The 27,428-nt window shown below is 40.4% G+C and overlaps 1 protein-coding gene across 17 annotated transcripts in view; it reads right to left on the bottom strand.

Moving 5' to 3' along the window:
* Positions 1-27,428, bottom strand: part of LOC106606915 (potassium voltage-gated channel subfamily KQT member 5) — a 147,316-nt gene that overhangs the window by 27,377 nt on the left and 92,511 nt on the right. For 10 of the 17 annotated variants that reach the window (XM_014203394.2, XM_014203422.2, XM_014203439.2 and 7 more), the window contains exon 2: positions 13,729-13,825. In XM_014203394.2, coding sequence (XP_014058869.2) covers positions 13,729-13,825 — 97 coding nt within the window. The remainder of the gene's footprint in view (positions 1-13,728; positions 13,826-27,428) is intronic. The other 7 variants (XM_014203407.2, XM_014203459.2, XM_014203516.2 and 4 more) reach the window with 1 other exon arrangement.

Raw genomic sequence — 27,428 nt, 5'->3', positions numbered from 1 at the left:
AATGTTTTCATTTTAAGCTTGGAAAAGAGACCCTTAAACCCAGACTTTTGACCATAGAGCCACTCCACTGAGTAGCAGGCTAGTGATTGCTTTGCAATGCTTGCAGTTAGCCACTGATTCCTTACAAACCACTCATTGTTGAATTTGCAATTTTCAACTTGTTGTGTAATGTTTGTGTAATGTCCAATGGCCGATGAACACTGATACATTTTATCAATAATTTATCTTCATTATTTATCTCCATATGACAAGGATTAAAAAGGATTTGCCAGTAGATTATCGACTTGATTCATAATGATGACTGCTAGCTAAGATTTTGAAATCAAAGCTACTGTAGATATGTGATTTGACATCATTTTATCTGTGGCCAATGACCTCAAGCCTTCTTGGATGGGTACTTCTAATGTAACTCTATGGCAGCATCCAAGGGGCTTGAACTTTCGAGCTCTACCCTTAGATTTGGCAGTCACGTTGTGTCCCCATGAGTGACAGAAGACTGAGCCAATCACGGCGCAACTAGAGAACATTACCAGCACCTACGCTCCATATTTTCTGCTGGCTGCCCCACCACCACAGAAAGCACTGAGCTAGGCTGAAACACCTTCATTTTTGAGCTGCCTTACTCAAGAAAGAAAAACAGAGACCATGTTTGTATGCGCTTTTAATGATTATTTTTAATGATTCTTATTTTTTTTATTATTATTTTCAATGATTATTTTTTTTTTTTACATTGTTTGCAAACTGATATGTGACACATATTAATGCCAAAATAACATGCAAAACAGGCAACCCCAATTTTTTTTATCGAGTTATTTATTTTTATTGATGAATAAACAATGGTTGTTTCAAGTTATGTATTTATGTATTTATGGTATTTTATGTATTGCCTTGGAATCAACTCCAATTCCGGTTTACAGAAACAAAATGTAAACCTATCCCATCTTTGCTAAATATGATAACTTGAACCTGTTTGCAGTTCACATTGTTCTAAGTAATTTCATGGCTTCAACATCGAAATATATACATAGCATTTGTACTGATATAGGGGTTAGGCCTACTGTAAATTGCCTTATGCGAGCGCATGGACAAGATTCAATTCATTATTGATACGGCCTAAAGACAGAGAGAAAATAATTCTAATCAAATTCTAAACAAAAGGAAACAACAACTTGTTTTAAATAGGCTATGTCTAAATACACTTACAGGCACCGTAATTGCTTCCCGTGGGCATATAATATAATATAAAAAAAAGAAAATGACTATGGAGGGTTTTACGCACATCCAAACTTTTCACAGTAGCTGGACAAAGATCCAATATAAAGAGCATGCTGTTGAACTAGCCTTCATTATAGTAGGCCGATAGTAAGGGTAGTATACGGAGGGCTTGTTTAAAAGAAATTACAGTTTTTTCCAACTGCTTACACACAAAATCTTTTCATGTCACACGATTTTTGAAACCTCTCACTCAAAGTGCAAAACTACACACCAAATATCCAAAACCAGAAGCTATTTCTCAGCCTTTGACTCAGTTGTCAATTGCATAAAACACTTTTTTCAAAACACTACACACAATTGTCTACCTAAAACACAAAAGTCTAACAGGAAGTGACTTGCTTTCCTTTTCCAAACACAACCAGTCAAAATGCTACACTTATTCACCAGGTCACACACTCCTCACATGTGCAAACACTAATTGCTTAACTGATCACTAACCAATCACTGCTTTACTGTAGTATAGGCCTATAAATAGGTCAAAGGTCAGATTACCTGTTTTGAACAATGGATGCCAACAATGGACAGAGAGCAAGAGGAGTAGGAGGGAGAGGCAGGGGACAACAATGAGGACAAATTCAAAGACGAAGAGTTGGAGTAGGAGGAATTGGAAGAAGAGGACGAGGGCAAAGAAGAGAATGAAGGAGAGCCATCTCTGATGAGATTAGGGCAACACTTGTTGATCATGTGATCAACCACGGTTTGACCATGAGAGAGGCTGGACTGAGAGTCCAGCCCAACTTGAGTCGATTTACAGTGGCATCCATAATTCGAACCTTCAGAAATGAGAACAGGTATGCAACTATCTAATGACTATTTTAGCATTACAGTAATGTACTGTAAAATACGTATGACTGCATAGTATTGCATAAACATTTGTAACTCTAAGCCATCCATTTACTGCACTGCATTGAATGAATGAGGTTGGTTATCATGCTGTACTACCTTTTTTTGTACATTGTTTACAGTTCCTATGCTGAACACATACTGTGTTTGAATTCTGTACAGAGTGGAAAGGCAAAGGCATCATGGAGAATGAGGACGCTTGTTTACAGATGTACAAGAGACTGCAATTATAAATATGGTTTTGGCCAACAATGCAATTAGGATTCGAGAGATAAGAGGGCATATCTTGAATAATGACACCATATTTAACAATATCAATGCTGTAAGCCTGTCGACCATACAACGCATCCTCCAACAGCACCGAGTGATGATGAAACAACTTTACAAGGTGCCATTTGAGAGAAACGCCGACAGAGTCAAGAATATGCGACATGACTTTGTAGAGGTATGTATGCAACACTACTTCCAGTATTTCAGACATACCATATTTACTCATCTGTATATCCTTTTGTCTGTTACAGAGAGTATTGGAGCTGGATGCCCATGTAATTCGCCATTAATTTATTTATGTGGATGAGGTTGGCTTCAACCTCACCAAAACCAGGCGCCGCGGAAGAAATGTAATAGGATAGAGGGCAATTACCAATGTCCCTGGACAGCGTGGGGGTAATATAACTATGTGTGCTGCCATCACTCAAAACGGGGTCCTCCATCACAATGCCACACTGGGTCCATACAACACCGGCCATATGCTCACTTTTCTGGATGCAATTTACACAATGCTTGTCCCTGATCCAGATCAGGAGCCTGCTAGACTTGTGATTTTATGGGACAATGTTCGTTTTCACCGGGCTGTTCTGGTCCAAAACTGGTTTGCCACCCATCCACAATTTGTAGTTTTGTACCTACCCCCATATTCACCTTTTCTAAATCCCATAGAGGAATTCTTCTCAGCCTGGCGCTGGAAAGTGTATGATCGCCAACCCTATGCCCGCATGCCGCTTCTCCAGGCAATGGAGGACGCATGTGGGGACATAGAGGTTGCCTCTGTCCAAGGTTGGATACGCCATGCTAGGAGATACTTCCCTCGATGTTTGGCAAGAGAAAACGTATCTTGTGATGTGGACGAAGTATTGTGGACAGACCCAGCCCGGAGAAGAGATTTTTTTTTTTTTTGTCATTTAGCAGTCGCTCTTATCCAGAGCGACTTACAGTAGTGAATGCATACATTTCATACATTTTTTTTTCTGTGCTGGCCCCCCGTGGGAATCAAACCCACAACCCTGGCGTTGCAAACACCATGCTCTACGAACTGAGCTAGCACTGGTGACTCCCCCCCCTACCAATTCCTGGACTGCCCCCCTGAGAACCCACACACACAATTGTGTTCTTTACTGTATTCTAACGAATATACTTTTGGTTTACATATGTTTATGGTTTTGTTGTATGCTACTGTATACAACAGTAATGTTTGGCCTAATAAATATTTTCTGTTTCTACATTGCATTGGTGTTTACAGTGTACTTGTTACCCCTCTCAGCAGATTACTTTCACTGTAGAACATTGTATTGAAATGTAGATATAAGCCTATGAAAGACCAAAGAGCTTTAGATTTAGAACAGTGTTTACATGGTATATCCAAAAATGTACTATTATGAAAGCAGTGTTTGCCATTTGATGCAAATGCTTCATTCTGACGTGTTTATGGCATTTTGAATGCAGTGTTACATTTTGAAGGAGATGTGAGGCATTTTGCATTTTGTGTGTGCAGTTTTGGGAATTGTGTGTAGAGTTTTGAAAAAAGGAGAGACAGTTTTGAAAATGTGTGTAAGCAGTTGGAGAAAACCGTAATTGGCCGACATTTTTTTGTTACTGCAAGTTATTGCTAGTTTGACCACCAGAGGGCATCTTTGAGAAGCATTTGATAGTATTTCGTATTGGCATTACCAGAGAATTTAAAGCCTTTTTTGTAATAACATAGTATATGAGATTGATTTTAAGAAATTTGGCTTAATTAATTTGAATTATATTATGGTGTTTCTATTCAGAGAAAAACGAAAAAAGAAACCCTCAGGGTTTCGTTAGGACGGAATGGAAAATATGGCTCTGTACAACGTGATGGTCGGGAGTAGCCTACGGGATTGGAGGATTCTAAATGGTTTTCCTTCATTAGACAACTTTGTTCCAATATTTCTGTAAATCAGTGATATTTATTCCCATAGTAATTCGTTATGGCTCCATAACTAAATCAACATCTGCATTTTGAAAGAGTATTTAAAAAAAAAAAATTATTAACAAAATGTGTTTATTTGTTTTTAGGCTACTGTGCAGTCTACAATCCATACTGTAGTAAACATGGGAAAGTGCCTAATTCCTTACATAAGGGAGATCAGGCCATGGCTGTACTACAGAATGCAGGGCATGCGGGAGACCGGTGTTGTTTCATAGTTGTGATTCTAAATTGTTTGCCTTCATTAGACAACTTTGTTCCAATATTTCTCTAAATCAGTGATATTTATGTGTTATTTCATAGTTGTGATGTCTTCACTATTATTCTTAATGTAGAAAATAGTAAAAATATTGAAAAATCCTGGAATTTGTATTTATTTATTTTACCGTTATTTTACCGTTATTTTACCAGGTAAGTTGAGAACACATTCTCATTTACAGCAACAACCTGGGGAATAGTTTCAGGGGAGAGGAGGGGGATGAATGAGCCAATTGTAAGCTGAGTAGGTGCGTCCAAACTTTTGACTGGTACTTGCTGGAACGGAAAATATGGAGCTGTACAATGTGATGGTCAGCAGTACAGTACTGGGCTATTTAGCTAAAGAATCCCCGCAGGGCACGAGGAAGGAGTAGTCTGTCCTTGAAAAATAAGACATTTGTTTTTAACTGACTTACCTAGTTATATAAAGGTTACACTAAGAGCATAACATTTCTGCACCCTAATTTTCTAATTCTTGTCTAACCAATACCCAAATGGAGATTAAGTGAAAATAAAAATCTCATTGATTTATCAAGACCAGTCCCCATGCTTTCCTCAGAGCAGCGCGAAACAGTGCTAAAATAGTTGTTGGCTTTTGCTTCTAACTTTAACATGCTCTTTAAATAAATAAGACCTACACCATTTTTAACAGGACATTACTCAACACTAGTGAGACTCATTTCGCCTACAGTATTTCGAAAATATTTTGTTCAATGACGTGATTCTCCGCCAACAATTACATTTCTAGGATTGGAGGACTCTAAATGGATATCTAAGGGGCATTTTCCATTAGAATCTGTGAGAATATCTGAATTACAAAGCAGCCTTTACTTAAATCATGTTTCTAGTCTATTGCATAATTACAATGTGTAATCATTGATGTCCCAGGAGCAGGTGTGGTAAACACTGTTGAAGTGTATAATTGTAATACATACATACATGCAGACACAGCATTATTCACAGAATGGAGTTTGATACACCTGGTATATGACAAAAAACTTGCTAAATAGCGATTTTGTAAATTAACTTTATGACAAAAAAATACACACAATCGTTTGTCTCTACATTAACTAACATATTCCTCTCAGTTGTACATTTTTTGCTCGACTCGTTATGACGTTATAACTACTTACATTTACATTTTGTCAGCCATCTTTGCTGAAGAAAGTCACCAGGGAGCGGTGGCTCGCGTCAAATTTGTCATTGGAACCACTCGATATGATTGGTCATACAGTGAGGGAAAAAAGTATTTGATCCCCTGCTGATTTTGTACGTTTGCCCACTGACAAAGAAATGATCAGTCTATACTTTTAATGGTAGGTTTATTTGAACAGTGAGAGACAGAATAACAACAAAAATCCAGAAAAAAACGCATGTCAAAAATGTTATAAATTGATTTGCATTTTAATGAGGGAAATAAGTATTTGACCCCTCTGCAAAACATGACTTAGTACTTGGTGGCAAAACCCTTGTTGGCAATCAGAGGTCAGACGTTTCTTGTAGTTGGCCACCAGGTTTGCATACATCTCAGGAGGGATTTTGTCCCACTCCTCTTTGCAGATCTTCTCCAAGTCATTAATGTTTCGAGGCTGACGTTTGGCAACTCAAACCTTCAGCTCCCTCCACAGATTTTCTATGGGATTAAGGTCTGGAGACTGGCTAGGCCACTCCAGGATCTTAATGTGCTTCTTCTTGAGCCAGTCCTTTGTTGCCTTGGCCGTGTGTTTTGGGTCATTGTCATGCTGGAATACCCATCCACGACCCATTTTCTATGCCCTGGCTGAGGGAAGGAGGTTCTCACCCAAGATTTGATGGTACATGGCCCCGTCCATCGTCCCTTTGATGCGATAGAGTTGTCCTGTCCCCTTAGCAGAAAAACACCCCCAAAGCATAATGTTTCCACCTCCATGTTTGACGGTGGGGAGAGTGTTCTTGGGGTCATAGGCAGCATTACTCCTCCTCCAAACACGGCAAGTTGAGTTGATGCCAAAGAGCTCCATTTTGGTCTCATCTGACCACAACACTTTCACCCAGTTGTCCTCTGAATCATTCAGATGTTCATTGGCAAACTTCAGACGGGCATGTATATGTGCTTTCTTGAGCAGGGGGACCTTGCGGGCGCTGCAGGATTTCAGTCCTTCATGGCGTAGTGTGTTACCAATTGTTTTCTTGGTGACTATGGTCCCAGCTGCCTTGAGATCATTGACAAGATCCTCCCGTGTAGTTCAGGCCCAGAAGCTAGGATATGCATATAATTGATAGATTTGGATAGAAAACTCAAAAGTTTTTAAAACTGTTAAAATAATGTCTGTGAGTATAACAGAACTGATATGGCAGGCTAAACCCCAAAGACAAACCATCCAGGGGGGAAAAAATTGTGGTCATAGAATTTTCCAATTGTTTTCTATGGGATACCCTTTTTATAAGGAACCTGGTTGCAGTTCCTATGGCTTCCACTAGATGTCAGTCTTTAGAAATGGTTCAATGTTTTTCTTTTGCGAAATGAAGAAGTAGGGCTGTTCATTGTAAGTGTCACTCCAGGTGGACTCTACTGTTTGATGCCCGTGAACTGGAGCACGCTTCACGTTGTTTTTATCCAGTATTAGAAACAGTTTATTCCGTCTAAAATTGTATTGATTATTTACGTTTTAGGGTACCTGAGGTTGGATTAGGAACATTATTTGAAATGTTTGGATCGAGTTTACAGGTAACTTATTAGATACTTTGTAGGCATGTTGGGTGAGTTGAAACCGGTGTATTTCTGAATCAAACGCGCCAAATAAATGGAAATCTTTGGGACATAAAGAAGGACATTATCGAACAAAAGGACCATTAGTGATGTTTCTGGGACATTCTGGAGTGCCAACAGAAGAAGATCTTCAAAGGTAAGGCATGAATTATATCACCATTTCTGACTTTTGTGGCGCACCTGCCTCGTTGAAATATGATTTTCATGTGTTTGTATGCGGGGCGCTGTCCTCAGATAATTGCATGGTTTGCTTTCGCCGTAAAGCCTTTTTGAAATCTGACACAGCGGCTGGATTAACAAGAAGTTAAGCTTTATTTTGATGTATAACACATCTTTTCAAGAACGTTAAATATTTGAATTTGGTATTTTTGAATTTCGCGCTCTGCAATTTCACCGGATGTTGGCCAGGTGGGATGCTACCGTCCCACCTGCCCATAAGAAGTTAGTTAATTTGATTAATATTATGGTGTTTCTATTCCAAGAAAATGAAAAACGAAACCTTCAGGGTTTCCATTAGGAAAATATGGCGCTGTACAATGTGACAGTTTCCACACCCTAATTGTAGGCTAACCAATACCCAAACGGAGATTCAGTGAAAATAAAAATCTCATTGATTTATCAAGACCAGTCCCCATGCTTGTCTCAGAGCAGTGCGGTCTTTACCTCTGAATGCTGTGTCTTTTCCCCCTTCCACTTGCCTCTTCCATTACTTTTTCCAGTAAGCAACAATTTGTTAACCTTCATTAGCCTACTTTGTTTCAATATTTCTGTCATTCAGTGACCTTTATTCCCATAGTAATTCGTTATGGATCCATATTGAAAATGACATGTGCAAGAGACGGTGGTAATATTTTTCCTTTTAGAGACTATACATGGTGTCCAGGTCAGGATAACCAAAACATGTACTTATTAAAAGACTATCAGAAAGAATGTTGGTACTTGTTTATTTTGATCCAAAGCCATGAATTAGTGAGTCACTCAGCTTTATGTAGATGCCGAGGCTATATGACTGCGCCATCAACTTGATTATTTAGCAGACATCACTTGTTTTTATTCAGTCAACACATACACTATTGTTCAAAAGTTTGGGGTTACTTAGATTGAAAGAAAAGCAAATTTTTTGTCTATTAAAATAACATATAATTGTTAATGTTGTAAATGACTATTGTAGCTGTAAACGGCAGATTTTTTATGGAATATCTACATTATCAGCGGAGTCGCCTCTTCACTGTTGACAATGAGACTGGTGTGTTGCAGTTACTATTTAATGAAGCTGCCAGTTGAGGACTTGTGAGGCATCTGTTTCTCAAACTAGACACTAATGTACTTGTCCTCTTGCTCAGTTGTGCAGCGGGTCCTCCCACTCATCTTTATATTCTGGTTAGAGCTAGTTTGCGCTGTTCTGTGAAGGGAGTAGTACACAGAGTTGTACGAGATCTTCAGTTTCCTGGTAATTTCTCGCATGGAATAGCCTTCATTTCTCAGAACAAGAATAAACTGACGAGTTTCAGAAGAAAGGTCTTTGTTTCTGGCCATTTTGAGCCTGTAATCAAACCCACAAATGATGATGCTCCAGATACTCAACTAGTCTAAAGAAGGCCAGTTTTATTGCGTCTTTAAATCAGCACAACAGTTTTCAGCTGTGCTAACATAATTGCAGAATATTTTTCTAATGATCAATTAGCCTTTTAAAATTATAAACTTGGATTAGCTAACACAACGTGCCATTGGAACACAGGAGTGATGGTTGCTGATAATGGGCCTCTGTACGCCTATGTAGATATTCCATTAAAATAATCTGCCATTTCCAGCTACAATAGTCATTTACAACATTAACAATGTCTACACTGTAGTTCGGATCAATTTGATGCTATTTTAATAGACCAAAAAATTATTGATTTTCTTTCAAAAACGAGGACATTTCTAAGTGACCCAAAACTTTTGAATGGTAGTGTATATCTTAAGAATATCACAGAATTTAATTGAACATTTTCGTTTCTCTTAGAATAAAAGTGTAACAGTTTCAGTAAGTAATACTGGCGAGTAGAAACAAAAAAATGTGTATTTTTCCAGGTGTTCGTGTGCAGGACAGAAGAATAGCAATTCTTACACTATTGTTCTAAATTCAATCACCTCTTTCATTCTCATCATTCAGTTCATTGAAATTAAATTTTGAAGTTGTACACAATTATCAGTTTCAATTTGGTCTATGTCGCCCATTAATTGTCATTTAGAGACACATTAGCACCTTGGGACCCAAAAGCATAATCAGTGCTCTAACTCCCTCTTGTGGTGGTCTGGAGCAATGAAGCAGTGACGCAGGGTACTCGTAGCCTAGTGGAGTGGAGACCAATACCTATCTTGTGTTATTAAGCTAGATAAAATGATGGTTATGGATGCGTATGGATACATTTTTGTACATTTGGATGTTGCAGTAATAGGACCTAGGCCTACTGTATACCGTAAGAGCAAGAGAGAATATTATTTTGATAGCAGGCCTGATCCCAATGGAGAAAAAGAGTACTGCTCATTTTCAAGGAATCACGAGGCTCATTTGAATTTCCTGATGCAACAGGAAAATGATCTGCGACAAAAGAGTGATCTAGTTAAGATCCGACATCTGTAGCATCACTGATTGCTAACTTGATAAGGTATAGTTGCAGTAGATTAAATGGAATGTCCATAATTGTTGAGTTTTAATTTGTGTAGTCCTGCGAAATAACAAGAAAGCAAAAAGGAAGATTAGTATGTAGTCATGAGTCTGCATTGTTTCACTGCAACACACACATGTACAGTTCACACACACATGCACACACTTTGCTCAGCATGTGCTTTGTTGGTTCTTATGGGATGCAGTTAGAGGCAGACCAAGTAATTCGTATGACTGCAATCCATCAGTGCCAAACGTAGCCTAGAGTAGGGATGCTCTAATTGCTGTGTATGATAAAACATAATACGGATCTACACACGCACTCAGCACACACGTCAGCTACCCTTGAATTTCTGAAAATGCACATATTTAAATATATGCACAGCAAATTGATCAGAGTAACCTAGCGTTTCTTTTTCAGTGTAACTTTTTTTTGTGTTGATTCAGGTGTGAAATTAACACTCATTGGTGTAAAAGAACCCCAGTGTTTGTGTTAATAACCAGTTAAACCAAAACCACACACATCATGATCATATTTCCCAGCATGTTCTATTGCAGGTATATTTTTTGAATAGTTTGTTTCAATGTCTGTGTTTTTGCATGTACATTGATCAGTGGATTAATTCATTTTATGCTACTCAAATATAAACATACATTTTTCTAAACTAAGCCAATCTGGTAGTTTAACTTATTTCACCCGTTACTGAAACGGTTGTTTCAGTTTAGACAGTGGTGGATAAAGTACCCAATTGTCGTACTTGAGTAAAAGTTAAGCTACCTTAATAGAAAATGACTTAAGTAAAAGTCACCCAGTAAAATACTACTTGAGTAAATGTCTAAAAGTATTTGGTTTTAAATATACTTAAGTATGAAAAGTATAAGTAATTGCAAAATATATTTGTGTCAAAAGAAAAAGAATAAATCGTTACAAATTGCTTATATTAAGCGAACCTGATGGCACTTTTATTTGAGGATAGCCAGGGGAACACTCCAACACAAAATTTACTAACGAAGCATTTGTGTTCAGTGAGTCCTCCAGCTCAGAGGCAGTAGGGATGACCAGGGATGTTCTCTTGATAAATGTGTTAATTTGACTATTTTCCTGTCCTGCTAAGCATTCCAAATGTAATGAGTATTTTTGGATGTCAGGAAAAATTTATGGAGTAAAAAGTACATTATTTTCTTTAGGAATGTAGTGATGTAAAATACAACTTTAACTTAAGTACTTTCCACCACTGAGTTTAGATGCTTTAGGTATTCTCATATCTTAGTCTTCTCAACCCTGGCAGTCATTCTGAATGCAGGTTGTGGATGAATGAACATTCTAAATGTTGGATATTCCCACTCTGGCTGGATTCCAATAGGAATTACACATCATTTTGCAAGCCAGCATAATGTGACTTGCAGGCCTGATGTGGCCCGTAAACCATACGTTTCAGGTCAATATATTAGTGTAAAACGAGGCCCTCAAAATAACGCATTATGAAATACATGTTCTCTTAAATAATTGTATTTTAATGATAACATATTCACTTATTTCTCACTTGGTGAAGGCTAAAGGACTGAAAATAAATGGAAGCAACAACCATGTCTCTGTCACTAACAAATACAGTCATGGGTGGTAACAATTCACTCCAATGCAAGGCATACTGGGAAATATGCAAATAAGGCTTTACAACAAGCAGGGTGTTAATTTAACACTGAAAGGTGTGGACCAGTATAGACACTGGAACAGTTGACACTGAAATTTGCTGTGTATATATGTATATGTCCAAGCGTCCTGTCCAGGGGGTGTACTTCTACATCAAGCTGACTCACGCTGAAACAGGAGATCCTGCCCCTATGGGCCATTTTGGCTAGGACAAGGCTTACTTGAAGTCGGAAGTTTACATACACCTTAGCCAAATACATTTAAAAACTCAGGTTCACAATTCCTGACATTTAATCCTAGTAGTAATTCCATGTCTTAGGTCAGTTAGGATCACCACTTCATTTTAAGAATGTGAAATGTCAGAATAATAGTAGAGAGAATGATTTATTTCAGCTTTGATTTCTTTCATCACATTCCCAGTGGGTCACATACGCTCAATTAGTATTTGGTAGCATTGACTTTAAATAGTTTAACTTGGGTCAAACTTTTCAGGTAGCCTTCCACAAGCTTCCCACAATAAGTTGGGTGAATTTTGGCCCATTCCTCCTGACAGAGCTGGTGTAACTGAGTCAGGTTTGTAGGCCTCCTTGCTCGCACAAGCTTTTTCAGTTCTGCCCACAAATTTTCTATAGGATTGAGGTCAGGGCTTTGTGATGGCCACTCCAATACCTTGACTTTGTTGTCCTTAAGCCATTTTGCCACAACTTTGGAAGTATGCTTGGGGTCATTGTCCATTTGGAAGACCCATTTGCAACCAAGCTTTAACTTCCTGACGGATCTCTTCAGATTTTGCTTCAATATATCCACATAATTTTCCTACCTCATGAAGCCATCTACTTTGTGAAGTGCACCAGTCCCTCCTGCAGCAAAGCACCCCAACAACATGATGCTGGGATGGTGTTCTTCGGCATGGAAGCCTCCCCCTTTCTCCTCCAAACATAACGATGGTCATTATGGCCAAACAGTTCTATTTTTGTTTCATCAGACCAGAGGACATTTCTCCAAAAAGTACGATCTTTGTCCCTATGTGCAGTTGCAACCGTACTCTGGCTTTTTTTATGGCAGTTTTGGAGCAGTGGCTTCTTCCTTGCTGAGCGGCCTTTCAGGTTATGTCGATATAGGACTCGTTTTTACTGTGGATATAGATACTTTTGTACCGGTTTCCTCCAGCATCTTCACAAGGTCCATTGCTGTTGTTCTGTGATTGATTTGCACTTTTCGCACCAAGGTACGTTCATCTCGAGGAGACAGAACTCGTCTCCTTCCTGAGCGGTATGACAGCTGCGTGGTCCCAATGTGTTTATACTTGCGTACTATTGTTTGTACAGATGAACGTGGTACCTTCAGGTGTTTGGAAATTGCTCCCAAGGAAGAACCAGACTTGTGGAGGTCTACAATTTTTTTCTGAAGTCTTGGCTGATTTCTTTTGACTTTCCCATGATGTCAAGCAAAGAGACACTGAGTTTGAAGGTAGGCCTTGAAATACATCCACAGGTACACCTCCTATTGACTCAAATTATGTCAATTAGCCTATCAGAAGCTTCTAAAGCCATGACATCATTTTCTGGAATTTTCCAAGCTGTTTAAAGGCACAGTCAATTTAGTGTATGTAAACTTCTGACCCCCTGGAATTGTGATACAGTGAATTATAGGTGAAATAATCTATCTGTAAACAATTGTTGGAAAAATTACTTGTGTCATGCACAAAGTAGATGCCCTAACCGACTTGTCAAAACTATAGTTTGTCAACAAGAAATTTGTGGAGTGGTTGAAAAACGAGTTTTAATGACTCCAACCTAAGTGTATGTAAACTTCGTCTTCAACTGTACTTCTTACTTATACGTCCAGCAGCCTTGAGGGAAAATGTAGTGGCATAAGACATAAGGACAGCAGGCACTCATGCTGCTTGGGAACTCTGCTGGACTCTGACATTGATTTAAGTGTTGTATTGAAAACAGAGTTCCGCATAGAATAGTGTTTATTATCCTACAGTCCATCTGATCCTCTGAGCGACAGATAGACATCCACATGCACACACAAGGACAATAAGGCAAGTGGTGGTATATTCTTACACTCACCAGGATGAGCAGGCAGTGGTTGGACAGGTCTTGATGGGCAGGGATTGTGGAGAACACTGACAGGACCAGACAGCCAAACACCAAGATGAACCTGGGTGAGAGAAAAACACACAAACCCTACATTAGATAATAAATATATCACCTACAGATAATACACACAAATATGTACAGTTGAAGTCGGAAGTTTACATACACCTTAGCCAAATACATTTAAACTCAGTTTTTCACAATTCCTGACATTTAATCCTAGTAACAATTCCCTGTCTTATGTTAGTTAGGATCACCACTTTATTTTAAGAATGTGAAATGTCAGAATAATAGTAGAGAGAATGATTTATTTCAGCTTTTATTTCTTTCATCACATTCCCAGTGGGTCAGAAGTTTACATACACTCAATTAGTGTTTGGTAGCATTGCCTTTAAATTGTATAACTTGGGTCAAACGTTTTGGGTAGCTTTCCACAAGCTTCCCACAATAAGTTGGGTAAATTTTGGCCCATTCCTCCTGACAGAGCTGGTGTAACTGAGTCAGGTTTGTAGGCCTCTTTGCTCACACATGCTTTCTCAGTTCTGCCTACAAATTTTCTATAGGATTGAGGTCAGGGCTTTGTGATGGCCACTCCAATACCTTGACTTTGTTGTCCTTAAGACATTTTGCCACAACTTTGGAAGTATGCTTGGGGTCATTGTCCATTTGGAAGACCCATTTGCGACCAAGCTTTAACTTCCTGACGGATGTCTTGAGATGTTACTTAAATATATCCACATAATTTTCCTCCCTCATGAAGTCATCTATTTTGTGAAGTGCACCAGTCCCTCCTGCAGCAAAGCACCCCCCACAACATGATGCTGCCACCCCCATGCTTCACGGTTGGGATGGTGTTCTTCGGCTTGCAAGCCTCCCCCTTTTTCCTCCAAACATAACGATGGTCATTATGGTCAAACAGTTCTATTTTTGTTTCATCAGAGCAGAGGACATTTCTCCCAAAAGTACAATCTTTATCCTCATGTGCAGTTGTAAACCGAAGTCTGGCTTTTTTTATGGAGGTTTTGGAGCGGCCTTTCAGGTTATGTGAATATAGGACTCGTTTTCCTGTGGATACAGATACTTTTAACCCGTTTCCTCCAGCATCTTCACAAGGTCCTATGCTGTTGTTCTGGGATTGATTTACACTTTTCGCACCAAAGTACGTTCATCTCTAGGAGACAGAACTCATGTACTTCCTGAGCAGTATGAGAGCTGCATGGTCCCATGGTGTTTATACTTGCATACTATTGTTTGTACAGATGAACGTGGTACCTTCAGGCGTTTGGAAATTGCTCCCAAGGATGAACCAGACTTGTGGGGGTCTACAATTTATTTTCTGAGGTCTTGGCTGATTTCTTTTGATTTCCTCATGATGTCAAGCAAAGAGGCACTGAGTTTGAAGGTAGGCCTTGAAATACATCCACAGGTACACCTCCAATTGACTCAAATTATGTAAATTAGCCTATCAGAAACTTCTAAAGCCATGACATCATTTTCTGGAATTTTCCAAGCTGTTTAAAGGCACAGTCAACTTAGTGTATGTAAACTTCTGGCCCACTGGAATTGTGATACATTGAATTATAGGTATAAATAATCTGTCTATAAACAATTGTTGGAAACATTACTTGTGTCATGCACAAAGTAGATATCTTAAAAGACTTGCCAAAACTATAGTTTGTTAACAAGAAATGTGTGGAGTGGTTGAAAAACGAGTTTTAATGACTACAACCTAAGTGTATGTAAACTTCCGACTTCAACTATATTTAGTACACACATATGTACTGTATATATCAAGGTCAGGTCACGCTGTCAGAAAAAACAACCGTATTTATTACTGTAATGAGGATGAAACTGCAGACACAGAAAACTATCCCTGTGTTCACTGTTTCCTTAAACCCATGCCTTGCACTATTAGGGGATCATCAACTAGATTCATTCGCAGGGCGATTTTTTCTGGAGCGGATGGTCGGGGGGCCGGACCATAATTACAAATAATTTGTAGACTGCAAATTGACCGCAAGAAGCCCAAACAGATATAATGTTTGACTAAAACATAATCATTTCAAACCTTGCTTACATTTGTATACGACCACGTGTCTCTCTCTATTATGGGTAGGTATACTTGGGAACAGATTTCTTAAATTAAAATAACTTTATCTGATTTACTGGTGTTTTTACAGTCTTTTATGTCCAACAATGAAACAATTAAAAGACGATTTTTTCTTTGGCTCAGAAAACTTAGGTGGCCAAATAAAACCACCCACGGGCCAAATTCGGCCCACAGGCCGCTAAAGTAATTAGTTGAACAGTGGGGACAGAAACAGATACAGAGACGGAGCCACAGCTGAATCTTACAGAGTGGAAGGAAACTGCTGGCCAATTCCAGATGTAGGATCTTAATTTGATCACTCTTTTGTTGCTGAGAATTTTCCTTACACAGATGAGCTCCGTGATTTACATAAATTCACTGAAAACCCATACTAACACACGGTTATATTAACAACAGTATTGCACTTTTCATGTAGACTACTTTAGCCCAGCTAATAACTACTGACAAAGCAGCATTATGGACTAAATGTTCAAATCCTGTTGCTGCAGGATTATTTTGCTGTGACAATATAGGTGAAATTAAGATCCTACACCTGTAGACGTTTATCCAGCTGAACTAGCAGTTGACATAGCATGAACGTGTGAGATGATTAATCTGTGTCAAAAATGTTTTTCCTCTATCTTCATCTCCTGCTCATCTCCATCTTTATTGCTGTCTTTTCACCCCTCTTTCTCTCTAAGTAAATCCACTCTGTGGCTGGTACGGGATTTTTCATTTGCAGTAAAAAGGTAATTTTTCATCTTGTCAAGAGTGAACAAGATGCATGTTGTTATTCTCTTTGTCTGATGACTTGCTCGTCTCACCCTCTGCTGTGTGTGTGTGTGTGTGTGTGTGTGTGTGTGTGTGTGTGTTGTCTCACTCTGTATTCTTAAATCTTATCTAATCTCCACATAGCTCTGGGACTTAACGTATTAGTTGGTGTGTCTGTGTCTCTGTGCGTGTGTGTGTGTCTGTATGTGTGTCTGACTGTTTTTGTCTGTGCGGTATGACGGTAAAACAGACAGCAGGGATACTACTGGAGGATGATGCTAATAAGTGGCTTGGAGAGAAATGCACTATGTATTTACCTTTGTGTTGCGTCTCTCACCCCTCATCCCCTCATCCCCCTTCCCTCGCTTAGTCCTCTCTCTCCCCTCTCCTGGAGCTGAACTCCCCCCTTCCTCTTAGATGGTGATTCAGAACATCATTTATTTTCCATGGGATTAATGTGAAATATTAGAGTGAGTAAAGGGCTGTCGGCGGTCCACTCCAGGCTGAGTTATACCTGGAGGGGGAGGTGAGTTAGGGCATGGTTTGGACCTAACGGCCCAGGAACATCTGGTTTTGATAGAGTAGCAGACACTAATAGGCCTTTACTGTCAGACAGGCCATGCATGGACACCAGATCCGCTCCCAGCTGCTGCTGCTCAGAGAGAGTGTGTGTGTGGGTGTGTGCGTTTGCGCGTTTGCGTGTGTGTGTGTGTGTGTGTGCGTGAAGAACGTTTCAAACTTTTTATAGGCTTGATCTTATATAATAATACAGATAAATGATACATTTCACAGGATCAATCGAACATAATATGGAATCAACAATGGGTTGTCATTTGTCAGCACCATCGGGGCAGAACCCTTCTCTATTTGAAATAACAATGTGTGTCTTGACCTGGGGAGGGACTTTGTTTGTCTTGACCTGGGGAGGGACTTTGTGTGTCATGACCTGTGCAGGCGCCACTACCACAACCCACGCGTCATTACACTTCGATAACTTGACAGTATGACACCTCTGTGACTAATGACTTCATCGATGACTGGACCAATCCATCACTCAGTCCCTGGACAGAGCGATCAATAAACAACCAATCCAAGGTGGATAAATCAATGCCATGATTGGACAGTAACAGGCTTTTGGATTACGTGTATTGGATGGCTTTTGTAACTTGTTGTGTCTAACCTGCTTGTGGCTGATATGGTGTATGTAAATTGTATATCCCTGCAACTGTCAGAGACACAAAACAAAACAGAGCGACAGAGACAGACACACAGAGAGAGAGAGAGAGACAGAGAAACAGAGGCAGACAGACAGAAACAGACACAAAGAGACAGGCAGACAGACAGACAGAGCCAGAGATGGAGAGGTGAAGTGCCTCACTCTCTCCTCTGGTAATGATGAGTGCATGGAAGAGCAGAGACAAAACCATATACAGCCAAAACACCCCACAACCTAATGCCCTCTTAATGAAATGGAACAGCCAAAGTGAGAGTGTAAGCGCCCTAGGAGTGTGTTCTGTTGGAGTGCCACTCTGTTTCCCTGACATAGGGAGATGTGGCTGGGGAGAGGGCTTTTGGTCAGGGTGAAAGTGGAGAAGGCAAATAGTGCAGTTTCTAACTAACCATGCCTTGTAGGTCCATTTAATATCCTTTTTATCGTTAGTAATTATTCCGCCCCAAATAGTCTACTTTTGTCAATAATCCACAAGCAACATTATAGAATGGACTGACACACACACAAAACACATTTTACCATCCTGTTTCATCTGGGCCGTGAATCTCCCTTAAGCGGACTCATCCAACTGGGCGAAGATTTAGAGTCAAGGAGCAGAAATACAGCTGTGTGTGTGTGTGTGTGTGTGTGTGTGTGTGTGTGTGTGTGTGTGTGTGTGTGTGTGTTTGCGTGCATGCGTGCGTGTGAATGATGTGTGTATAATGTAAATGGTATATGTGGTTTAATATCCTGTGTGTGTGTGTGTGTGTGTGTGTGTGTGTGTGTGTGTGTGTGTGTGTGTGTGTGTGTGTGTGTGTGTGTGTGTGTGACGGTTCAGCTACGTGAGAGGTCAGTGTTTTCCACACCATACTGCCTGGTATCATTATCTATTTCCTCCTTTCTTTCTATGCCAGCCATGCATTCCCCTTCAATCAGAGAGAAAGTGGGAGGGAGGGAGGGAGGGAGGGAGGGAGAATAAGGCAGGTGCTAAAAATACAAACGAAAGAGAGAAAACTAAAAGGAGACGGAGGACAAGAGAGTGTGAAATTGCAACACTAAGACCTTATTGTAATTTCAACTGTAAAACACTGTAGAATGCACAGTAAAATACCGTAAATGTGTTTTACAGCATTAATGCTGTAGATTGCCCCGCATTATGGGCAAAATTCAGAAAGATATTGTTATTAATTGTAATTCGAAGCCTCCTGTAAAAATTACTCTAACATACTGTATTTCTTTACAGTAATAGCTTATGCCTACTGTAGAATAAAATGATCCGTTTCAGGCACCAACCTCATGCTGTCAGGTGAGACACATGAAGCTCAGACTATTTTAGTAAATATCTTCTTCAAGCTGCTGTGAAGTGGAATAATATTTTCAGCAGCTGCTGGGTAGGTACCTTGGCCTGTTTATAAGTATCTTTATTGAGTTACTGCATGTTTTCTTTGCTAACCTAGCTAGCTATTTAGGTCAAGTTGACACCAGCCATTTCAGCTGCTCTAAATTGCTCGTAAATATATTGCTGTGCGTCCTAGAAAAACATCACCCCAGATAATAATTGACAGACAAGTTTCACCATTACTACAGAGAAATGGCTTGCTTGTAGCAGTTCAAAAGATATTACCAATATATTACCGGTGCAGCGATTCTTAATGGGGATTGACGGGCTGCATTACCCATACCGGTAAACCACGTTGTGGGCTGTACTAGTGAGCCACTAAAGCTGATGAGAATGACCAGTGCACCAGTGTTGTATCGAGCTGCCTGCCGACCTAAGGTGCATCTATCACAGTGTCGCCGGCGGTAGCTAGTAACGTGGCCAATTCTTTTTCCCCTCCGATGATTATATTTCAAGTAGGGTGGCAGCCTACACAAGAAATAACTCACATCGGTAGCCATCTAGATGTCACCGTGATATAGTCTACTAATCAATGGGGAGAGCATGAACTGCAACAACACTGGGACACAGTGTCCTCCTCAACCCCGTGGGATTTGATTCACTCGGCTCTTAGCTGCGCGACATATGGCATCGTTTTGCAGGCCAAGAGTGTCCGTATACTCTCTCCCCACTAACCATTTGTTTAATTTAAACAAAACTGTTCAATATAATGCTACAGTATTGGTAAACCTGTTCACTTTACTAGTAGTATGCAAACATTTGGCGGCACAGAAAGAAAGGAAAAGGTTGTAAGTCCTGTAAAATAATCTGTGCTATTGTATAGGCTATAGCGATGTTTTATTAGGGACGGATCGAAATGTACAGATTGGTTACCTGGAGGAAAAAGGGGCGAGGGTCATGCTTTTTCAATTTCAGTCAAGGCAAGGGTTTAGTCTTTTTTAAATCTAGTCCAAGGGAGGGTCGTATAATTTGTAATTAATGACATTTTCAGATTTCTCAGTGTTTAAGAATTAGTTGCTTATTAGGCTATATAGATATATATATAAACAATTAGGCTATATATTAAAAAAAATGTAAAAACTTGCAGACAATCGGCCCTCTGTGGGATTGAGTTTGACACCCCTGGGCTATAGGCTACAAAGTGCATGCTTGGAAAAGCACAGAGCAAAGTTACATTTCTAAGATAGTTTTATTTACACCATCCCAGCAGCTATGCTGTATTACACACCGCAATGGATATTCCAACCCTAAGCCCCGTCCTGCTCTGCTCTTGCTGAAGAAGAAAAAAAAATGGTGTGCTGCCTAACCAGAGGCTGTGCTGTGTAGGCCTACGGTGGCAGTTCAGGAGGCGAGTCAAAGGCTTCTTCCAAATTTGTTTTTTGATTAGGCCTAGTCCCAAAAAATCTTATGCGCGGACTAGCCTATGTTCTGTTCAGTTTGAGAAGGAGTGCGCGAAGATGAGAAGGAGGACCGGAGGTCAACTTTGATAGCTTGCTACTACTATAATTTATTTTATAAAAATAAAAAAAACATTTACCCATGATGTATTTATTAGAGTTATTGACCTCACAATTAACCAGATTCGAGTAACTTACATTGTGGTGCTGAAACTGGAAGCAGCATCTGTGGTGTAATCAATCGAAAATGGACAGCTCATTGTGCTGAAAGTAGGCAAAATGAAATTAATTTCAAACGTCTTAATTTTAATTAGACTTTACTTGGAACGATATGGCTTTGTGTTGGATCCTATTTCTTCCAATTTAAGAAATAAAAGGTAGGCCTACCTGTTTGACAGACAAAATTAAGCTATAGGCTGCTATATCCATAGATTTCTCAGTCAATTCCTCCACTCACTCTTTAAATAGCCTACCTCCGTGTCAGTGAAGGGCTCTTAAGTTAAAACCAAGACTCGAATTGTGGTGTGCCACAGGCACAGGCCTACCCCTTGTTAGCTTAAGATCCTATTATATGAAGTGATCTATAACAGTGCTTTGGTCCGCAGTGCTTTATGATAGAAACAAGCTCTAAAATACCAGGGAAGACATGACTCCGATGCATATGGGGCTATCATTGTTAAGTTTCTTTGATGTTGAGGCTGAGCTACAATCTTCTATAGCCGAGGAGACAAAAAATGGAATTTGCTTGGGAAGTAATTGAATTCTGTCACTATCAATTGATTAAGCTATTCACTGTCTGTACAATAGAAGAAGTTTAAACCCAGACAGCTTAAAGGGAAACACTTGTGACCTTCTCTCGTTGGGTTAAGCCACGGAAGAAGAGTAGCCAGCAGTTAAAGCTTAAATTGTTCTAACTTTTGAAAGTACCATGTTCAGATTCCTAATGACGTCTCAGATGTAATTATTTGCAAAGAGGGAAAATTTCATTGCAAACGAGACACAATGATTTGGAATTGGAAAAATATGATAAGATGAGCACATTGGCCTATTTCTCTTTCCATTCTTAGCCTATCATTTCGGTAATTTGTGTGGTATTAAAAAAGATTGTGCTAATATGTAAAACACTGTAATTTTGCTTCACAGCAGAGATGCTGTAATATATTACACAATACTATTTTCCTCACTGTAAAACAGATACACTGAGTGTACAAAACATTAGGAATACCTTCCTAATATTGAGTTGCACCCCCGTTTGCCAACAGAACAGCCTTAATTCATCGGGGTAAGGACTACAAGGTGTCAAAAGCAGTCCACAGGGATGCTGGCCCTTGTTGACTCCAATGCTTCCCACAGCTGTGTCAAGTTGGCTGGATGTCCTTTTGGTGGTGAACCATTCTTGATACAAATGGGAAACTGTTGAGTGTGAACCACCCAGCAGCCTTGCAGTTCTTGACACAAACCCTTGCGTCTGGCACCTACTACCATACCACGTTCATAGGCACTTAAATCTTTTGTCTTGCCCATTCACCCTCTGTATGGCACACATATAGTGGCTTGCGAAAGTATTCACCCTCTTGGCATTTTTCCTATTTTGTTGCCTTACAACCTGGAATTAAAATAGATTTTTTGGGGGGGTTGTATCATCTGATTTACACAACACTTTGAAGATGCAAAATATATTTTTTGTGAAACAAACAAAAAAAACAGAGCGTGCATATCTACAGTGAGGGAAAAAAGTATTTGATCCCCTGCTGATTTTGTACATTTGCCCACTGACAAAGAAATGATCAGTCTATAATTTTAATGGTAGGTTTATTTGAACGGTGAGAGACAGAATAACAACAACAAAAAATCCAGAAAAACGCATGTCAGAAATGTTATAAAATGATTTGCATTTTAATTGAGGAAATAAGTATTTGACCCCTCTGCAAAAAATGACTTAGTACTTGGTGTCAAAACCCTTGTTGGCAATCACAGAGGTCAGACGTTTCTTGTAGTTGGCCACCAGGTTTGCACACATCTCAGGAGGGATTTTGTCCCACTCCTCTTTGCAGATCTTCTTCAAGTCATTAAAGTTTCGAGGCTGACGTTTGGCAACTCGTACCTTCAGCTCCCTCCACAGATTTTCTATGGGATTAAGGTCTGGAGACTGGCTAGGCCACTCCAGGACCTTAATGTGCTTCTTCTTGAGCCACTTTGTTGCTTTGGCCATGTGTTTTGGGACATTGTCATGCTGGAATACTCATCCACGACCCATTTTCAATGCCCTGGCTAAGGGAAGGAGGTTCTCACCCAAGATTTGACGGTACATGGCCCCGTCCATTGTCCCCTTAGCAGAAAAACAGCCCCAAAGCATAATGTTTCCACCTCTATGTTTGATGGTGGGGATGGTGTTCTTGGGGTCATAGGCAGCATTCCAAACACGGCGAGTTGAGTTGATGCCAAAGAGCTTCATTTTGGTCTCATCTGACCACAACACTTTCACCCATTTGTCCTCTGAATCATTCAGATGTTCATTGGCAAACTTCAGACGGGCATGTATATGTGCTTTCTTGAGTAGGGGGACCTTGCGGGCGCTGCAGGATTTCAGTCCTTCACGGCGTAGTGTGTTACCAATTGTTTTCTTGGTGACTATGGTCCCAGCTGCGATCATTGACAAGATCCTCCCGTGTAGTTCTGGTCTGATTCCTCACCGTTCTCATGATCATTGCAACTCCACGAGGTGAGATCTTGCATGGAGCCCCAGGCCGAGGGAGATTGACAGTTCTTTTGTGTTTCTCCCATTTGCAAATAATCGCACCAACTGTTGTCACCTTCTCACCAAGCTGCTTGGCGATGGTCTTGTAGCCCATTCCAACCTTGTGTAGGTCTACAATCTTGTCCCTGACATCCTTGGAGAGCTCTTTGGTCTTGGCCATAGTGGAGAGTTTGAAATCTGATTGATTGATTGCTTCTGTGGACAGGTGTCTTTTATACAGGTAACAAGCTGAGATTAGGAGCACTCCCTTTAAGAGTGTGCTCCTAATCTCAGCTCGTTTCCTGTATAAAAGACACCTGGGAGACAGAAATCTTTCTGATTGAGAGGGGGTCAAATACTTATTTCCCTCATTAAAATGCAAATCATTTTATAACATTTTTGACATGCGGTTTTCTGGATTTTTTGTTGTTGTTATTCTGTCTCTCACTGTTCAAATAAACCTACCATTAAATTATAGACTGATCATTTCTTTGTCAGTGGGCAAACGTACAAAATCAGCAGGGGATCAAATACTTTTTCCCCTCACTGTATTCACCCCCCAAAGTCAATACTTTGTAGAGCCACCTTTTGCAGCAATTACAGCTACAAGTCTCTTGGGGTATGTCTCTATAAGCTTGGCACATCTAGCCACTGGGATTTTTGCCTATTCTTCAAGGCAAAACTAAAAAACCTATTCTCCCTCAGGAGACTGAAAAGATTTGGCATGGGTCCTCAGATCCTCAAACGGTTCTACAGCTCCACCATCGAGAGTATCCTAACTGGTTGCATCACTGCCTGGTGTGGCAACTGCTCAGTCTCCGACTGCAAGGCACTACAGAGGGTAGTGTGTACGGCACAGTACATCACTGCGACCGAGCTCCCTGCCATCCAGGACCTCTATACCAGGCGGTGTCAGACTCACTATCCAATACAGACTGATGATAATTATGTTCGAGCCGACACATGTGAACATGTGGAGTGAAATTAGAAAGGCTTCTTAGGGTAACGGTGCAGATATATATGATATTTATAACATTCTGCTATAAATACACTCTTTCTATCCCTAAAAAGTAGACCAGCATGAGAGACGATACAACAGCAGTATGGAGCACCCTGTGCAATGTGTGTGTGCGTGTGCGTGTATGTGATTGCTTTCCTATTTTTTCCCACTGATGTAAGAGACAAATGAAAGCTGGCCCTGAGTTTGTTTGGGTCTGGGGATAGAGAGGGAAGGAGAGAGAGACGAGAAGAGTAAAGAAGGGAGAAGAGATATGAGAAAGTGAGAGGCACAGACTTACTGTCTCCTTGCCAAGAGTCTATTAGTTCATCCCTGTGTTTATCAAGTGAAGTGCAGTAACTTACCTGCTGATGGCAGCGATCAAGCACACGGTTTTATTTCTAAGCAACTACTTCACAAAACACACCAGGGCCAAAGCCACTGGACTGAACAGACAAAAGTTCTCCAAATGAAAAACCACAACCCCTCAGCGTTCCACATTTTCTCCAAATGTTGTACATTCATAAACTTCATATTCACAGTGACCTGAAGCGTATGTAGATCCCTTGGTTAAATAAGAGAGATTCTAATGGCACTAGTAGAGTCAATCACAACCATGTTACAGTGATGCATACTGTGCTGGAAAACAGGTGGATTTGATTTCCTACGCCCAGGTTCTATATCTGATAGGTTTTTATAGGTAAGCTGTTCTATAATAGTGATTTAAAGTTCAGAGCTCATCATTCAGACTATTGACGAGAGAGAGAAGAAAAAAAACTATAATGAACCAGTTCAGTGGCCAAATTTCCATGATGCTGCATGAGGCTTTGAAGTTGCAGTCAAGGGGGCAGTGCGGGCTCTTAAGTTAAGTGTGTGTGTGTGTGTGTGTGTGTGTGTGTGTGTGTGTGTGTGTGTGTGTGTGTGTGTGTGTGTGTGTGTGTGAGAGAGAGAGTAGGTTGTGTAGAGCTGGAGGAAAAAAAGTATAATTGTGCAACAGGTGTGTAACACTGGATGTAACAGCAAAGGGTTGCAAAGTGGAGAGCTTTCACTAGAAGTTTCTCACAAAGAGCTCCTCTAGATTAGATAAGAAACCTATCTTTTTCTTTATCCTATCATGGAAGTAATAGGACGCAAGAGAAAACAGCTCTCTAAAAGTACTGGCTCACATCTAAATGAGTTGGTGGAGTTTTTCTCTGTCCCTACAGAAGCCACACAGTGAAGCTGAGGTTATCTGTTTTTCTAAACATTATAATGAGTGTCTAAACCGTTGAGATATACACTGTATTGCCAAAAGTATGTGGAAACCTGCTCGTCACACATCTCATTCCAAATGGGCATTAATATGGAGTTGGTCCCCCCTTTGCTGCTTTAACAGCCTCCACTCTTCTGGGAAGGCTATCCACTAGTGACTAGATGTTGGAACATTGCTAAGGGGACTTGCTTCCATTCAGCCACAAGAGCATTAGTGAGGTCGGGCACTGATGTTGGGCGATTAGGCCCGGCTCACAGTCGGAGTTCCAATTCATCCCAAAGGTGTTCGATGGAGTTGAGGTCAGGGTTCTGTGCAGGCCAGTCAAGTTCTTCCACACCGATCTCGATAAACCATTTCCGTATGGACCTTGTTTTGTCCACAGTGGCATTGTCATGCTGAAACAGGAAAGGGCCTTTGCCCAAACTGTTGCCACAATGTTGGAAGCACAGAATTGTCTAGAATGTCATTGTATGCTGTAGCATTAAGAGTTCCCTTCACTGGAACAAAGGGGCCTAGCCCGAACCATGAAAAATAGCCCCAGACCATTATTCCTCCTCCACCAAACTTTACAGTTGTCACTATGCATTTGGCCCGGTATTGTTCTCCTGGCATCCGCCAAACCCAGATTTGCCAGATGGTGCTGCGTGATTCCTCACTCTAGAGAACGGGTTTGCACTGCTCCAGAGTCCAATTGCGGCAGGCTTTACACCACTCTAGCCTACGCATGGCGCATCATAATCTTAGGTTTGTTTTGATCTCCGTTTTTTGTTTAGTTTCTACAATTATAAAGTGACTTTGGGTCATTGAAATGCACTATATAGGTCACATATATTATTAGTAGTAGTATTTCTTTGGCAAAAGGTGCAGTGAGTATATAGTAAGTCACAACAAACTAATAGACTATAGGGATATACTGTATGATTGAGTGACTACAATACTCATAACGTTTAATGGTGTTCAAATAAGACCTGAATCATATTGTCATATATACTGTATTTATTTGTATACTTGTTCTCAATATCTCAGCAAGGTTGGTATTTGAAGTTAATTTGCAGTGCCTGTTGTTAAGCTGAGAGGAGAAATGAAGCTGTTTCTGTGCGTTAATGTGAGACGGCCTTATAGATGCTATGCATAATGCTATGCAATGTTGGCTAACCTTAATGACCAGCCAATGAAGGGCCAAAGACAGGAGAGGAGGGAGAGAGAGAGAGAGAGAGATTCAGATTTTCTCTGCTACAGGATGTAGGACACAGTCAGCCTGCAGGGTAGAGAGAAATGCATCAGTTCCTCCTCACTTCCCTCTCTTTCTCTCTCCCTCTGAGATTAACAGTAAGGTTACAGTGCTTGGTGTCTGGGACAGTCTGTGGAAACACTATGTGCCTTACAGGTATTCAAGGGCCTCTGTCCTCCCTTTGAAAAAATACTCCATACATACTATTCCATTAGATTGAACATCTTTGGCTGATACAGAGTGTTTATAGACAATGAGGACATCCCCAGTGTGAGTGTGAGTGTGAGTGCAGGAGCTCCCTATGTGGGAGAGAGCATTGCAATAATCAACACCTCTCCTCCCCTGCCCTCTCCTCACCTCCAAACGAACATGAACCATAAAGGAGTGGAAATATCAGCCTCCCGTTTCCTGAGTGTGCATGAAGAGGTTTCTATGGTCTATATATCTGGAGCTGTATCAGCGGGGCAGTAAAATACAGTGTCACTAGTTGTGCTGAGTGGGCCTCTTTTATATACACTCATCACCTCACAGGCTATACCCCCTATTAATCCAACATAGCAGCTAGACATTTATCAGCATTTATC

Source organism: Salmo salar, chromosome ssa01 (assembly GCF_905237065.1).
Source record: "Salmo salar chromosome ssa01, Ssal_v3.1, whole genome shotgun sequence".
Taxonomy (NCBI): Eukaryota; Metazoa; Chordata; class Actinopteri; order Salmoniformes; family Salmonidae; genus Salmo; species Salmo salar.
The sequence above is the reverse complement of the archived record's forward strand: the minus strand, read 5'-3'. Positions and strand labels throughout refer to the sequence as shown.